Source organism: Esox lucius, chromosome 13 (genome assembly GCF_011004845.1).
Source record: "Esox lucius isolate fEsoLuc1 chromosome 13, fEsoLuc1.pri, whole genome shotgun sequence".
Lineage (NCBI taxonomy): Eukaryota > Metazoa > Chordata > Actinopteri > Esociformes > Esocidae > Esox > Esox lucius.
Window position 1 is genome coordinate 21,105,967 of NC_047581.1, and position 17,399 is coordinate 21,123,365.

Consider the following 17,399-nt stretch of genomic DNA (forward strand, 5'->3'; position numbering starts at 1 on the left):
ATAAGGACAGTGAAGAGAGCAAGAATGAGTGGACACACCCATTCAACACCTAGGTGAGGCATAGCATCTAGACAGTGAAGGAAAGAGACAGAAACAGGGAGTTTAGAAAAAGGGGGAAGGGCAGAGTTGAGCAATAGAGGGTGTGGTTATCTTCAACAGGGAAAACCGATAAGCAGAGCTAGTTTCATGGCGTTCATTGCGGTTTTTCCACTTACAAACACAAACAGCACATACACCTACTCCACTAAACACACCCACGTCCAACCCGACCAGACAGAGAGGAGAGAGGGAGAACTGCACGCCTGAGCGATTCACTGCCAGCACAGAGGAAAACCAAACAACAGAGTGAGGGAACCAGGCTGTAGACAAGAACAAGAAACAGACATGAAGGACAAAGCAAAGAGAGATCAGAGAACTTCAGGTGAGAAACAACAACTGTTCAGCTTTGCTCTGATGTCTGGTTTTCCCACTCTCTACTCTGTTACACGTCTTTCCACTTCCTTGTTTTTCCTTAGTTTTACTCTGCGGTTCCAGACTGCCCAACAGAGGGCTGTTGTAGCTCTGCTGTAGCATGGTGCTAGTCTGGTTCTCATTCACTCAAACTGTAGTCTTGCCAAATGGGCTGGTCTGACAAAGCCAGCTCAAGGAGGACTGACTGTCTGTCGGGAACAAACTTCTCCTTTAGGGAACAATGACTAAAGTCCTGTTTAGTTTTGAACATTGCCAATTATTATGCCATGTTGAGTAAACTGAAGGAAACGTCTTGTGAGTGTTCCTCTAATTTTTGAATTAATATGTCATCGTGTCATTCCTAAGATGTGCAGTGATTTGGTATGAAAGCTGTAGCCTATCCATTCTGTCTTCATCACACCACGTTGTCTTGCATGCTACACTTTATTGTTCCTTTATTGCGCGCACACACACTCACACACTCACACAGTCATTTGAATGAATTCATACCTTTGTAGGGAGTAAAGGTGTGTGTGTGTGTGTGTGTGTGCCAGGTGGGGGGAGCAGGTTTCCACTAAGTTGAGCCCCTGTTAGAACGCGTATCACTTGGGGCAACCAGATGAATGACAGATGATTATCTATAAACTCAGCTGTAGAGGTTACCTGTAAGGCTGGATGCTGAACCATTAATATATGTATAGCCAGAGCTGAGTTGTCAAGATGGGTTGGGCTCAGGTCTAAACTGATGAAGGGAGAGTTCAGCCTGGAATATGAAGTGTGAAGCTCAGGGTATAACCTCCAAAGTTGGGCTTATAGTTTCGAGTTAGGCCAACCCAGACACATATAGGCAGGCATGTAAAAGTGCTTGTTCACTCTCACTTAAGCACACTCACTTCACTGTTAAGCGCAACATTCACACACTTACTTTTACTCAACAAAATGTACATGTTGACCTGAAATCCAGCCATTCTTGTGAAACTTCATCAGGTAGGAATGTTGGAGGCTGGATGCTAATGGGGCATGAGGAGGGGATGTGCTGTCCCTCTGTGAGACTACTTGGCTGAAATATTTCTGTGTTATTTGAAAGAGAGGAGGGCAAATGGTTTTGGCTTCAAGTCTGGTGGCTTTCTTCCAGTGGAGCGGAGGGGAGTAACTCTATTGGCTGCAGTACCAGCCAATCACAACACAGTATTGTTGGATGCAGGGTAGCTTATAAGAAAAGGCCCCTATTATATTCTAATTACGGATGCAGAGTCATTTACCATATGTAGAGTGGAGCGCGCTGCAGCACTTAGAGTAAAGCTCTGTGCATAGAAGATAATTGTGTGTGTGTCTGTGTGTCAGTGCATGTGTGTGTCGGTCAGTGTGTTTAGTAATTCACATGCCAGTGTCAGGTGTGGCAGTCCCTGCTCCGAGGCAAATACTGTCAGTTCAGACACACCCCTGACACATACTAGGTCCTGCTCTTTCTGTGCACACAACGAACACACATACACACGCTCGCACTGACAGATGTGAGCTTGTTCATCAGTTGGGGCCCCTCTCCCTTTCCTGTCTATATCTAAATGGCACACTACATACACACTGTTACACAGCACATTATAGCTGGCTAGTGTGTCTTCACATTTTCACATATAATATTTTCAATCCCAGTGCAACAGAATGGTGTAATAAATAATGTTTTGTTATAACATTTGAGCATGTCCTGGGGTTAGGATTAGTTCTACATGATCTGATTCACTTGTTCATTCTTTAATCAGATGCACTGACACTAACCAATGGGAAAACAGCTGCTGGTATGAAGCAGGAAGACGATACATCATTTCCAGTGAAGATCCAGGGGGCGGGAGTAGAACCATTTGAGCTGCAGGTAAAACACAGTGCAACTAATGTATTCTTCAACGCGGAGGCTGGACCAAATAGAACCCAAAGCCACCTGTCCTCTAGCCTCATCTGAAGGGACTGATGCAGTGTGGTGTGTCCTATATCCATCCAGCAGGCTTCCAGAAGTGTCCAAATATTTGCTTTTAGTCCCACCAAGATCCAACAGGTGAACTGTAGGTTGGACCGCTTGACTGTCGAAACCTTGGTAATGAGTTATTGCATCGGTGCATCCACAAGGTGTATCTCTTTTATTTCCTGAAGAGGGATATGGAATAGTAACACAACTAGTATGGACCCACAGTGAGGTTGGAACAGGTGGTCAAATGGGTCCAGAATGGACATCGCATTTGTTCGTGTCAGACTAGCCACTCTCAATGTGCAAGTCAAGATAATAATGAGTAATAAAGCGAAGTTCACCGACATATTATTCTGTTTCTTCTGTTTATTTCTGCAGGTCCATGGTTTCTGGCTGGTTCAGGAGGCTGTGATGGCAGTGTTAGGGAGAGAAGAGGTGTGTCCTCGCTCCAACCTCTCATTGGGTCTTTCCGGGATGACCCTAGATCCTCTAGCAGAGCTGCAGAGCATTAAGAGCCTCAGACCAGGAGCCACGCTGCGCCTAGTGGAGGGTAGGAAAAGACCTGCACTCCCTTGCATTTACCCACAATACATCGCTTATGAATTGGTCCTCAAATTACACCTTTTCCCTTAATAGTGACTTTCGTCTGACAGGGCGTACTACATAAACAGTACAATTTGGGCCGGGCTGTTCAGTCTCCCCCTTCCTTTCTTGCTTTCCCTCTCAACCACGGATGACTCAGTGGACTTCAAAGCCTTGTCTGAGATGAGGACCTCAAAGCTGGCTGAGCACAGGGATAACCTATCTACCAACCAGTTAGACTGCTTTTCTTTTCCGAATAGGAAAATGCCTGGGGTAATCCCAGCAGCGGGGCAGGTCTATTCCTGTGTGCGTGTGGTAGAGAGTGCAGCAAAGAGGGTGGGTGTGGGTGTGTGTTGGACAGGCCAGTGCCTGTAGAACCCACCATGGTGATCATTTGAGTTCGGCTCCTCTGTCCTCCAGAGCCGTACTCCCCACGGTCTGCAAGAGTTCATCTGGCTCGTGTGCTGGAACTTCTGAGAGCAGTAGGACCAAATGATGCTCTCACAGAAGGGCGATCACCTACTGTACTAGACACATTGACACACAGATACTCCTCAGGTAAGCAGACATGACAAATTCCCTTACACATACATCATATTTTCATCACTTTGAATCATAATGTGAGGTCATTTTAGTGAATTTTGGGCCTGGAAAGGTAGAAACACAAGTAGAGAAACAGACTGTTACGAGACACACTTGTGTCATATTACAGGGGTAAGTGTTCATATCCTGCTTGAAGGATCCAATTTTCCTCTCTTTCTGCATTTCTGTAGACTTCCCTGTCCCATCCAATGGGAAAAGCCTAAAGCGGTCGTCGAGCAACACAAAGGCAGAGCCAGCCAATCCGGATGGAGCTCTTCCTGAGTACATCCTCCCTGGAGTGGCTGAGAGACCCCTACTGGCTATGCTGCCTCACAAAACCCAGCCAACGGTGTGTGTGTGTGTGTGTGTGTGTGTGTGTGTGTGTGTGTGTGTGTGTGTGTGTGTGTGTGTGTGTGTGTGTGTGTGTGTGTGTGTGTGTGTGTGTGTGTGTGTGTGTGTGTGTGTGTGTACCTGTACGCAGGTTTTCTATACTTGTGGGGACCAGAAATACAAATACATAACCCTAATCTTAGCCATAACCTCAATACCAGAACCTTTATTACTAAACTTAACACAGCAAAACACCTAACCCTCAACTTAACCATTAATGCCTGAACCTAAAAGTAACACCAATTCCATCACTATGCCCAATGATATGTTTTTCCCTAAACCTAACCCATTTTTTTCTGGTGTGGACCTACCAAAAAAAAACTCCTGGGGACCACATTGTCAGGACTGACGATCTTTACTATCTCTTACATAGACCTGGATCACACCTGGATCTGAATCACCCTTCCTTTACTAACTGTGCCTCTTTCCTCAGGTTCCCAGTTTTCTGCAAGACCTAACGCTCAGCTGCTGGAACCCACCCCCTGGACACAGAAAAATACAAGGGGACTTCTTGTACATCACCGTGGCGACACTGGAGGGACGCACATGTGACATCACATCCTGCCCACGAGGATTTTTTCTGAATAGGTGAGGTTCTCAGGTATTGTAGGCACACATGGTATTTCTCATATTAAAACAGGATTACATGATAGGGAAGAGGAGGGCAAACCTTTTGGCTCAGGGGCCACCCACCCCTGTGATAGGGTGTTGTAAATGGCCAAAATAGCACAGCTAAGTGCAGTTCTTACTCTAAACGCAATGCAGAGTACATGGATACAGTCCTTAACCATCTTCACAACATTATATTCTTTGTCACACTGGTGGTACGCGGTCACAGATACCAAGATATTCAGCCACTTAACATTCAGGGTATGCACCGTCAGGTATATCATGTTTTTAAACAGTTTGGCTAATTAGGTGGTGTGCAGTTATGATTCTGAAGCCAAGCCGGTCTGTTTGGCCTTGCTAAACCAACAACCCATCTACAGAAGCATTGATAATGGCGTGTGTGTGTTCCAGGTCTACAGTAGATGTGTTTGACCCTCGGCCAGCCTCTTCCTCACCAGTCTGCCACTGCCTTACTGACCTGCTCTGTCACATCAGCCCTGGCTTCAAACAGGCCCTTTCCGCTCTCCGAGCCAGGTAAGAGAGACACACATACAGCAACCGTGTTCTTTTTGATTCATGTGATGTTGCGTCATATGCACAATGTGAAGTGTCTGCCCGTCCTCTGTAGGCCCCAGCCGTCTCCAGCTGAAGTAATGCCAACTCCCTACCGCACACTGAGCTGGCTGGGTCCCCCATCAGCCTCCCACAGGAACACACTGAGCAGGCTGGGACTGGATCCACAGTCTGAAGGACAGGTCTGTGACACTCATACCAACTACAGTAACATCACATCATTAAGTGGGTGTTTTTTTTTGTTGTAGTTCACACAGTTCTATATCGTGAAGCTTTGCCCATAGGGGCTTTGCTCCTATTGGTTTACCCTCTCTGCCAATAGGCAGTCACTGAACATTTTTATATGCAAATAGCACCTCTCATGGCCATCTGCCCCATGGCTATAAAAGAGGTCGTCACACCCCAATCAGCCTCCCTAATTTCTTTCACGAGAAAGTTTCGATTTATGCAATTTGGTGATTCTACAATAGCCAAGGATGGCTTCACCTTCTTCAGCCGCTGGAGCGGCTTCATCAGCAGTAGCACCCCGGCCTCTGACTCTGTCATACTGCCTCTGGACCCGGCTGAGGACACGCATACATTGCGCTGTGCGTGTCTTGGGCCGCTGCACGCTCGTGAGGGCGCTACTGAGGAGCCTGGGTGCACCGCCTGCGCCGCCCTCCCCTTACAGGTGAGGATGGAGCGGCTTGCATTTTTCACTGAGGAGGTCCCTCTCGCCGACGTCGTCTCTCTCCTCTCCGAGGAGGACTCCTTTCAGGAGTTTGAGGCGCCGGCTGAGAGGACCGGCCGGGTGACGGCTCAGCCCACCTTGGGAACTGTTCCCCCCCACGCTCGGCTGAGCAGGTGCGGCGGCGTTCCAGCTCTTCCTCTTCGGGGGAGGAGGAGGCTGTCTTTCGGAAGGAGGAGGAGGCGTGGACGCATTGGCTCACCGGTCGTGGCCGAGAGTACTGTTGTACGCGTTTCCCCCTCTACAGTGCGTTCTCCCTGTCATGTCTCGGGGGCGGTCAGAGGGGTTGTCACTCATACTGATCGCCCCCTTTTTCCCGGGTGACCTGTGGTTTGCGGAGGCGGCCCAGATGGCGGCCATGGGGCGTGGTCGCAGGCGAACTGCTCCATCAGGGCGTTCCCTGTACTGGGTCAGCCGCTGCGGGCTTGGCTCCTGAGAGGGCCAGGCTGCGGCGTCAGGGACTGACTGCGGAAGTGGTCGCAACCATTCAGGGAGCGAGGGCAGCCTCGACGTCGGCTATCTACTCTAGCCGCTGGGGTATCTTTGCCCACTGGTGTGAGGACGCGGGGGTTGACCCCCTCTGTTGCGACGTGGGCAGAGTCTTTTTGAGCAGCAACGGTCCCCTGGCACGCTCAAGGTGTACGCGTGTGCGATCTCGGTGTGTCATGAGGGTTTCAATGGAGTGTCTGTGTTTAGCCACCCCTTGGTTAAACGGTTTCTGGCCTGGTCCCGCCGTTTACGGCCGGTGGCCCGGCGGACGTTGCCTCAGTGGGTTTTGGCTTTGGTTCTGGAGGCGCTGTGTGATGCGCTGTTCGAACCGATTGATCAGATACCGTAGCGGATGCTGTCCCTTACAACGGCGCTTTTGTTGGCTCTGACCTCTGCTAAGAGGGTCAGTGACCTTTGTGTGCTGTCGACGCAGCCTGGCTGTCTCTCCATTAATGGTGATGGCAGCAGGGCCGTGTTGCTCCCTAACCCGGCTTTTCTGCCCAAGGTGATCAAGGTGTCGTTTCGTTCCATGAAGATGGTGTTGTGCCCCAATTTTACTTGCGTGACATGGCCTCAGGCACGTTGGCTCACTCTGTGCTCATTGTGGCTGAGTCTGGGATGTGAGTTGGGTCCGTTGAGCTACTGGGACGGGCGCGATTGGCTTGGGTCCGTCCGCTGCTCCGTTGTACCTGTGCGTTTTTGTGTGTGACGCTCGCATTGTTTGCTTGAGCGTCTATTTGTGCGCCAAGTCCGGGTCTCGGCATGTTCCATGGGCTGGCCTCGGACGCTCCGATTCAGTCGGGACTGATTGAGGAGGTGCCGGTTGGGTTGGTGCTGTGTGTACATTCGGTTGGGGGCTTTGGTCAGCGCTCATCCGTATGTGCTTAGTGTGAGCCGGATGGAAGCGGCTCAGTGTCATGGTTTCCATGCCTGGGCCGTCCTGTTTGGCACTAATCTCTTGGTGAGGTGGGTGACAGGCAGGGAGTACATCTTGGGATTTGTTATTTTTGCAAATGCCAAGTAGCATGCCTTTTTTCTGTGTGACGAGCTGTGTGGTCCATGTACCTGCCACAAACAAGTACTCATTATTCCTAGCCTGCTGTAAAGCAGTCCTTCCAGTGTTTAAAAGGCTAGTCCAAAATTGTGATGTTTTCATGAAATAATTACAAACACGGTATGGGGCCTTAAGCAAGGCCTTACGACAGACGGTGGGGAAAAAACAATGGATGACTAACTGAATAACTGGTGTTTGTGATGTGTAGGCTCCAGACTGGAACGAGGAGCTGCAGGCAGCTAGAGATCTGCCTCAGAGGAATCTGGAGGAGAGACTACAGAGGGACAGAGCTCTACTGCAGGTAAATCCTTTTGGAAGTACCCACTCCTCACAAGCTGTAATTGTTGCTTCAAAACGAGGCATGTTGCAGTGCTTCAACTATGAGACAGTTGAGAAATGTCTCGAAAGTACATTGTTCTCTCATCACTCCCTCTCAGGTTAACAGCGCCTTTGTGTGGGCGGTGGCCCAGGGGGCGGAGACGGTTGTAGACGGCTGTGTAGAGCCAATCAGTGGGAGTCCTGATGACCCAGCCTTCCTATGGGGTGGGCTGTTCATGAGCCAGGGAGGGGCAGGGGTGCCACTAGGGGGTGAGAGGGGACGCAGGTACGGTCTTGATCTGCTTGTCTTCAGTGGACTTCATTGCATGAAGGCAGAGAATGCCCAGGGTGTTTGTGCTGTCCACTGTGTTCACCAATCTTCTATTCCCTCCCAGGGCGGCTCAGAGGCTGGAGCTGAGTGGCATACAATCCTACAGTGACCTGGAGGGGGCGCTCCAGGGCCTCCACACCCTGCCCACCGCTGTCGTGGACTACAGAGGGATCCGCCTGTCTGCCCAGGGCCTGGCTCCTGGTCTGGAGGTCCCTGAGCAGAGCCAGGGCCCCTCTGCTCCCGCCAGGTACATCTCAGTAACAACAAGAAACGTTTGCTGTAACATGCTCATCCGGTTGATTTGTGTCATTCGTTTACATTTTTCTTCTTATGAACAAACAAATGACAAACAGGCAAGGAATTATAGCGTGTGATTTGTTTAGTTAGAACAGTGCTCGCACCAGCAATTAGTATTTGTAGGGAGCATACAGGACACACCTACCATCTCTCTGTCTCTCCCCCAGGGGCGTTCTGTATGGGGTGGGTGCAGGGCCTCAGGAATCCCCCCACAGGCGTCATCTTCTGGAGCTGCTAGCTCAGGCTGCTAAAGGCCTCAGCCTGCAGAGACACGCTGTAATTGGGCCCAACGGCCACCAGGTGCCGCTGTTCACTGCACTGGATGCTAAGGGGCTGCTGGGAGCCGATGGGAGGTTCTACTTGCTAGACCTCTTCAGGACCTTGCCGGCGGATGCCAACTACTGCCCTGAGGGAGGGAAACCGAGGGAGGAGGAAGAGGAGGGGAAGGACGGCTGGCCGGAGAAGTATCAGATCACAACAGGTCTGCCGAAGAGCTTCGCTCATGGCCTCTGCAGGCTGAGGCCAGAGCTGCTGCAGGCCTTCATCCAGAACAAGTCAGTAGTGTACACTTCTAGTCAGTTAGATCACAAATATTCCTACAGTGTATGTGGGAAATCCTACAAAAGTTTACACAAATGCTTTATATTGTGTCAATATATTTGTATTGTTGTCCCCTCTGTTGCAGACAGTCCCAGTTTACTCAACGCTGCAAAGAAAGAATGGAAGAGAATGGTGGGGTGGAGGAGTGTGTAAAAGCAGGTGAGGAAAGACATCCTTATTTTGACTCCGGTTTTCCCGACTTTAAATATTTTGATCAGGGTTAACATAATGTTGTGTGCTTGTTTCCAGGTGACTCTCGAGGGACCGATGCAGTGAGAGGTGCTTGTAAAGACGTGGGCTCGGTCAGTGACATCATCTTTGAAATGCGCTTCAACCCTAGCGTGTTCTCCCCAGGTATCAATCCAACCAACCGCTCAACCTCATACTGCTTCTTCCCAGCCCCATGAACACGAGTGAAAGAAAACCCCACTGATGTGACATACCTGGGTGTAAAGATGTCCCCTCTCCCTCTGTGTTCAGATGTGGCGTTCCCCAAGATTGACAGTGAGGCCATTAGGCTGCAAGAGAGACTACTTAGAGAGGCTGCCGCCTCCATCATTACACAACAGATACCTGCCTTCGTGAGTGGAGCTCTCTATTCCTTGAGTTGTGTTGTCAACTGTAAGTTATAACCTCTCTCTTTATCTGTGTGTGTCTCAGATTAAGGGGTGCCTGCAGGGTAGCGAGGTCCCTCTAGATGCTGCTACACTGAAGCAGGCTCTGCACCAAAAGGGCATCAATCTCCGCTATCTCGGCCAACTGACCAAGGCCATCAGCCAATCAGAAAAAAAGGAACAGCTCAGACACATAATGGTCAGGATGAAAAGTCAACAACACTCAGCCATTTGGACTCATCCATTTGTTTATTCATCCGCCCAACACAACAGGGTTGTTCTAAAGGTCATGCTCCCACCTTCTCTGTTTCAGAGGTTGGCAGTTGGAGAGGCTGTGGTTCGTTCAGCAAGAAGGATCTTCAACAACTTTCTTCAGGTACTGAAATGTAAATCTTCATCACAGTATTAAATAGCCTGGGATCAGTTCCCTGGATTGGGCAAATGAAAAACATGCAACCATAGCAACCTCGTCTCCTCTGTCCATAGGGTGTGGAGATGTCCAGTGTCGCTGCAGCTGTCAGTCACTTCCTCTGCTGCCTATTAGTTGCCCATTACAGCTCCTCCCCCTCTGGGGAGGAGCCTAAGAAGAGGTCAAGGAGACGGGGTCGTGGAGGAGCAGCTTCCGAAAATGCGGCCTGGAGTGCATTGACTGGAGCCGAGCTCTGGACGTTGATATGCCAGGACGCAGCAGAAGCCTATGACATCACTAATGGCCTGGGGTTGGCACATTTAATAATTATTTATCGCTCCATCAGTCAACCAATTAAAGTAGCAATATTTTTTGTGAAGTTTCTTAAGTATAATTCATATAATAGTCCAGGTTGTTACAGTCTGGTGTTTCTGGGTTTATAGTTCCACTGCTGACCACCTGGTAGAGACATATGGACTGCAGAAGGTCTCCTTGCTTAGAGAGTTCAGTTTGAAGACTGGAATACAGGTATATACACACACACACACACACACACACACACACACACACACGTAACAGAGGCCAGTGAGTACAGTGCTGTGCAATGAGTAAAAAGCTCACTACGCGATATCTAAGGGACGCTCTAGCGACAGACGCTAGAGCCCATGGGTTTGCTAGAGTGCCCAACTCCCATCCTGAGGACCTGGGTGCCCGAATAGGACCTGTTACACACACACACACACACACACACACACACACACACACACACTTACTAATCCTAACCAGAAGCTAACCTTAATCTCAATTAGCTAACATTTATACTGATATATAAACACTTAACCTAGACTTAACGCCTAATCACAACTCATTTAATCACTTCTAACCCAACTTCTCACCTAATTCAAACACCTTCCCTTGAGGCCTCACCATCTTTATATTTCCCTCAGCTACGACTGAGAGAGTACTTCTTCGACAACCGAACCAAGGCTCCTATTGGTTCAGACGATGTGCTTAACGTCTTTCCTGTGGTCAAACACATTACCATGACGACGCATGATGCCTCACGAGCATTCCAAGCTGCTCAGAGTAGCATTCAGAAAGGTGAGGTGGGCAGGTCACTGCTTAGTTCAATACACCTGTCTATGGTTAGGGAATGTGTTTCTGTCCCAGAGACTAGCGGATGTCCTGTAATTTGTGTGTGTCCCCGTTCCTGTGCTCCAGGTATGATGGACCAAGCATATGAGCGTCTGAAAGAGGCAACGTACTTGTTTGGCCGCGTGTGTGACGACCTGAACCCAGAGGCCTGCTCCTGTCTCAGCCTGTTGGCCAGAGTGGCTTACCTACAAGCCCTGCCTGCAGAAGTATATACATACACCCCCCCATCATCTTAGATTGTGGAATGTAAGGCATAGGCTTGCAGGGTGGTGTAACTGACTATGATCATGTGCCTCTACACCCACCCTCCCACCCACCCAACCAGGCCCGCAGTGTCCAGCTGAAAGCTGTGGTCATCAGTGAGAGAGTCCTGGGCTTTGACCACCCCAACACTATCCAACAGTATGTAAGTACCTAATGATCATCCACTACTCTGATCTAAATCAACACTGTCCACAGAGGAACTCAAAGCGATGAATGAACAGGTTTGCCTTTGTCATCATTAGAGTAATACCTAGCTGAGTGAAGAATGTGTGTTTATCCTATAGGCTCGGTTGGCGGTGTACGTGTTTGCAGGAGGAGAGGCTGCTCTAGCCCAGAGGTGTCTGTTCAGAGCCCGTCTACTAATGCTCACAGTCCACGGAGAAGACCACCCCTACACTGCAACCCTGGACGTATGTCTGCCATTGTCCAAACCTACACCGGGAGTCTGCTAGGGGTACACCACTACATATCCCTAACCCCAAGATCTCTGCTCGGCTAGAAAACACTGACTCTTTCTCTCCATCTCTCAGAGCTGTCTAGGTTTGATATTACCAAGTGAACAAGCAGGGCAGTTCCTACAGAGCGCGCTCAAAATCAACACTTCTTTCTTCGGCCCCACCAGTGTGCACACCGCTCTCAGGTGCCAGTCGTTCAAATACTTTTTAAACTGAACTAAGCATTAAACAGATTCAATAATCAATTAACTAAATATTCCACCCTCTCTTTCCAGTCAACATCTGTTGTCCCAGTGGATGTGTGGAGTCGGAGACTATCGCTCCGCCATGAAACACGAGAAAGAGGCTCTGTCTGCCTTCACCAACCTGGTCAGCACCTGCGATGTGTACTTTTCTCCCTACCATAACAGGACCAAAATGCAACAAACTGTCCTGACATTACATGAAACATAGTGAAAGTCAGGACTTTGTAGTTGTTGACTTTTGAAAATTATACATGTGGATAGTAAAACCTCAACTTCACCCAAAGGAAAAAGGATATATCCCGTTTAGGGGTTAGCTTTGGAGTAAAATGAAAATAGGGTATGGGTTGACCTTACAGCTAGGTAAAGTTATTGAGATTAGGGAACATGGATTTCGGTTTTTCACAGAAAACTAAAACTAAACTAGACTGTAACCCTGTTGTCTTTCCTAGTATGGTGAAGACCACCCCCAGAGACGCTGTAGCTACGAATATTTACGTTCCATTACCCAGCAGGCAGTGCGTGTGGAGCGTTCTCTGAGACAAGGTGGAGATCCTCTCACAGCTGAGGTAATTTACTATTCTGTTCTCTTTGCATTTAAAATAAGGTTCAGAGGACATTTTCATAATGTCCATCAAGACATTGTCCTTTTATTAAGTGACCCGTTCTGTCTGTCTCTGCCAGGGACAGTCTCTGTCCCCATCAACTGAAACGGTTCTGGAGCAGCTGGCCCTGGTCACAGGCATCAGGACACCAAGCCACAGGTGATACACCAGACAAACACTGTATTAACATATATGTATCAGAATATGTGAGTGGAGTGAGCCATCCCAAATCCAAGTCATTGCTCACAGAATGGTTGTTACGCACCGCTCCGGTTATTTTACATAACTTAACATAACATTGTTGATTATATTTAGTGTTAAAAAACATAAATTTTTCTTGAATTCATTACTGAATTGTGCTCAACTGTCACAGCTGTTAGACAACTTTAGGACTGTTACAAACTTAGACGATTAGCATTATGCAATAATAAGAGCCTTATTTAACGCGGATGAAGGAAATTATTCCAGGCAGAGCATATCCATTGCAGCCAGACAGATCGGCACACTAACATTTTGGAAATCCACGTTCTAGACAGATTATGCATGGCCCACTCCACACCAATGTTCTGATGTGTGCTATTAGGATTCAAGGTGCAGACATTAATCTACATATGGACGTGCTCTCTTAGTGACAGACTCCTGGAGTTCAAACAGCAGCTGATGAAACAGAGAGAAGCAGAGAGAGCAGCATCCAAGGCAGCTGACGCCAAAATACACAACACAAGCAGAGAAACAGTGAACGGAGAAGCACCAGAAACCTCTGAAAGAGAGGTAGAAGAGGCTGGGGCAGTCCAGGACACCATCAATGTAAACCAAGAAGAACTCCCAGAAGAGGACGATCAAGGGGAGAACACTGTCAACAATCAGACAGTAAACAGCCATCAACTGGCCACTGAGGGGACCATACAGAACAACCCAGTAATACAGAGTGGAGAGGTAGTGAAATCCTGTGAAAGAGATGGACATGAACACAGAATCTCCCCGGAGGACGCAGACCTTATGTCTACAGAGGAAGTGGAAACCAAGCCAGTCATAGCGTGTATAGACGAGAGTCAGACACAAAATGGAGGTTTGGTATCTGAAGGAAACAAATCAGACAGGAAGGTGGAGATAGCCAATGAGAAGACAGGGTCAGATCAGGTCTGCAGTGTCAATGGAACACTGAGCACCAATGAGAAGACAGGGTCAGATCAGGTCTGCAGTGTCAATGGAACCCTGAGCACCAATGAGAAGACAGGGTCAGATCAGGTCTGCAGTGTCAATGGAACACTGAGCGCCAATGAGAAGACAGGGTCAGATCAGGTCTGCAGTGTCAATGGAACACTGAGCGCCAATGAGAAGACAGGGTCAGATCAGGTCTGCAGTGTCAATGGAACACTGAGCACCAATGATGATCAATCATCACAGCTTCAGGAGGTCGTTGGGGAGACCTCGATAACCATATCAAAAGTAAACCTGGTCACAGCAGAGGGAAAGATGCTAGCTAACGGAACAGTGTTGTCAGAGGGAGGATTGAGTGAAGAACAGACCATCCTTAAGAGGTTGGCAGAATAAATGACAGGAGAAGTAGTTGGAGCACAGACAGCTGGGGAGGCAGAGCTGATGATTCAGCTGGATCAAAAGTCTTCCAGCAGAGTGGTAGAGGATGAAAAGAGAAACAATGAAAATGAAAAGAATATAGAAGTAGACCACCACACCATTCTCCTTGATCGGGTGGATTCTTTATTGATATTGGGCGAGGGCTAGACTTTGAGGTTCTATTTTCCACAAAACATTTTACTCCATTGACTAGTGTTTTTTCATACTGCCACTCCAAGCCAAAAAACACTACACTTTAAATGTATTAATTCAGAACCACTTGTATTTTAGTATACTAATTTGTAGTTAGGTACTATTCAAAAAATTATAAATATACTTACATGTGTTTAAATTAACCCTCTTTCTACCCTTTAGTATACTTATAATACATGATTGGAAATAGCATTTTAGTACACTTAAAATACTAACATTAACACACTAAAGTATAATCATTTCTATGTAAATATTATTACAATATTATTTAGTGTACTACAGTACAACTTAAGTGGTTCCAAAATAATACACTAAGTATACATCTTATTTGGCTTGTTGGTATTTAATTTAGTAACAAATATATTGTTATGACAGCTTAAAACCAAATGCCAACACTGACTCAATGTATCCAAAATAAAATCAGTCTACTGCTAGTTGTTTTTTTTGTTACATTTTTATAAATGGTATTAATTTCCAACAACCACACAGTAAGTTCCACCATCTTATCTATTCAACTCACTGGAAACCAAAGAGTACTTGATTAATACTGCCTTTGAACTGTTCATCATCCATGCTGCCCCATTCCCACTCAGTTTTGTGAGTCTCTCTGTATGATCTCCAGATCAGGGCAGTGTAGGTATTGGGGCTCCGGTGCCTCATCCCAGGTGGATTGTGGGACATTTCTGAGGCTGCTGGGATTAAATGTGATGAGGGCAGTGTCATTGAAGACGTCCAGGAGTCGGGAAGGGCATGGGAAGGGCCACTCCTCACACATACACACAGCCTGACACAGTGGGGGGGTTAAGGGTCAAACAGGATAATTCTGTATATAGCTCTACTGTATTTCTGCAATCAGGGACTGATTCAGACAGGACACCAACAAACTACCAGTTAGAAATAAAAAATAAATGTTTGAGACCTTTGGGACAAAAGGTGAAGAGCCCTGTTCTACGCCCTCTACTTTCTGCTGAACTTACTGTGAAAGGATACCTGTGCTATGTAGCTGTAGTCTCTCTGGAGTTCCCTCTGAATCATCCTGAAGGAAAAACCATCATAAAGACAAGCTCTCACACAAACACACAGGTTCTGCAGGGTAGCCTAGTGGTCAAGGGCCTGGTTGTAATCCCTGAGCCAAAAAGGTGAAAACCCCTATAATTCTGTTCCTGAGCAAGACAGCTGACACAAATGAATCCCAGGTTGTTGTTGTAAATAAGAATATGTTCTAACAATGTTCATAGTATACTTATCTGGTAAAATAAAAACATACCTGTCCTGTATACCAGCAAAGCTGTTTCCTATGATAGTCAAACGAGGCAGTGCATCTGAACTCCAGTTCTTCCACAGAAGGTTGTTGTAAAGAGCCTTCCCACAATGCATCAGGTAGAAAAGAGTTGGCCTCAACACCGCTCGCTTCCCCTCCTGATGACAACATACACATAAGTAAAACAGTATTTAATTAGTCCATGTGCAGATACTAAAAGTACATTTTTACACACAAAACATACCTCGTTCTCATTGAGCACAGTGAGGCCAAGCTGCCTCAGTACATCCCTCTCCCCTGGGGAGAACACTGGATCATACACACTACAGCGCTCAGTGGGGATCTAGAAAGGAATACAGAATTATACAGTGCAATCCATAAGTGTTCGGACAGTGACGCAAGTGCTGCTGTTTCGGCTCTGTACTCCAGCTTGAGTTTAAAATTATACAACGACTGACAACACAAGTCAAGCTGGCCATCATAATGAAGATATTTTAGAATAAACTGATTAGTGAAATAGCTAAAACATGAGATTCTCCAAAACTCATCTGCTTTGAACATTAAGAAGAAAAAGCACTGGATAGGTCTACCTGGTAGACTAGGGAAGACTTTAAAAGTGGATAAACAAAGAAAGATCACCATGTGATCACTAGCAAGGAACGTAGATTTTCAAAGCAATAAGTTGAGGCTTGTTGCCGATCATTGCTGTTGGGCTCGTTGGCAATCTTTTGAAAATAGACGACTCCAGATATCTAGTCAGAGATCTAAGTAATCTGAAACAAAAGAATAAGGTGTGACTGGTGGAATACAGTGAAACTGTCTATTAAGTACCTTTAGTGATTCCAGTAGCAATAGCAGCATGGCTAGTTGGTAACGTGCTGTCACACAGGAAGAGAATGAGCCCAAACCATAACACACGCAATCCGTAGGTCTACTAGGTCCAAAGTCATTACCAACTGCAGAGTCCCCTCCAAACTCTGGGGACTCCAGCTTAGCCACAGCCGCCAGTCTCTCTGAAAAAAAGGGGGGTTTATTACCAAGTGCTTACACTTATCCAATCCTTTTAGGTTTAGTGTGTATCCACAGTATATTGGTAGAGTTCTGTTACTCACTTGTCCACTCCAACCAAAAGTCTGCACACCTCATTTCTTCCCTAAACATATTAAGGAAAAACGAGTGCAACTGCTCAACTCCTCTGATTTTAACAGATAGATTGGCCTAATGCAAATTCGAAGTTAGAATACAGTCCACCTATATTGCTGAAGTTTAAATAGTGCTGCATTGTTGTTCTTACATGGTTTCTGTGATCCTTTGTTTTGTCCTTTCTGTGTCCACAACGCCAGCGTGTCCCGGTTCATGGTGGGACGTGTGAGGACTCTTCCCTCGGCGGCCAGCTCCCTTGCGTCGACGGGCAACCTGCCACTCCTCACTACTGTTTGACATCTGATGCATTTATCTTAGTTCACCTTAACATCTTACAAACATTACACTCATAAGCTAATTCTTATACTGTGAGAATCCATGTTCTCGTAGTGGAAAGGCTAAAAACAGAATTAAAAAAATGTACTTGTATTTCTGGCAGCATCGGGGTACCACTTCATAAACAGGGACTCTTTTGAACGTATGTTTTACTTCCGGTCC

General features: G+C 47.2%; 2 protein-coding genes across 3 annotated transcripts; one reads left to right on the plus strand and one right to left on the minus strand.

Moving 5' to 3' along the window:
- The first annotated feature begins 122 nt into the window (after nt 1-122).
- si:ch211-166a6.5 (clustered mitochondria protein homolog) lies at nt 123-14,931 on the plus strand. The gene is made up of 28 exons (XM_029124658.2): nt 123-421; nt 2,211-2,320; nt 2,789-2,960; nt 3,413-3,550; nt 3,766-3,923; nt 4,398-4,552; nt 4,985-5,107; nt 5,202-5,328; nt 7,625-7,717; nt 7,854-8,020; nt 8,130-8,312; nt 8,530-8,916; nt 9,048-9,121; nt 9,212-9,316; nt 9,443-9,543; nt 9,623-9,775; nt 9,890-9,952; nt 10,063-10,295; nt 10,429-10,513; nt 10,933-11,086; nt 11,207-11,346; nt 11,466-11,546; nt 11,689-11,814; nt 11,935-12,044; nt 12,135-12,228; nt 12,554-12,670; nt 12,786-12,865; nt 13,336-14,931. The coding sequence occupies exons 1-28, from the start codon at nt 385-387 to the stop codon at nt 14,258-14,260; spliced, it is 4,491 nt and encodes a 1,496-aa protein (XP_028980491.2). The 5' UTR covers nt 123-384; the 3' UTR covers nt 14,261-14,931.
- Nucleotides 14,406-17,396, minus strand: srrd (SRR1 domain containing). 2 transcript variants are annotated; one of them, XM_010896324.4, is made up of 8 exons: nt 17,326-17,396; nt 17,053-17,201; nt 16,871-16,911; nt 16,590-16,771; nt 16,003-16,101; nt 15,765-15,916; nt 15,488-15,533; nt 14,406-15,281 (listed from the first exon to the last, which is right to left on the minus strand). In XM_010896324.4, the coding sequence occupies exons 1-8, from the start codon at nt 17,341-17,343 to the stop codon at nt 15,087-15,089; spliced, it is 882 nt and encodes a 293-aa protein (XP_010894626.2). In that variant the 5' UTR covers nt 17,344-17,396; the 3' UTR covers nt 14,406-15,086. The 2 variants fall into 2 exon arrangements, with proteins under 2 accessions (XP_010894626.2, XP_010894627.2); XM_010896325.5 differs by having other exon boundaries at nt 15,164-15,281; nt 15,475-15,533.
- Between the last annotated feature and the right edge of the window lie 3 nt (nt 17,397-17,399).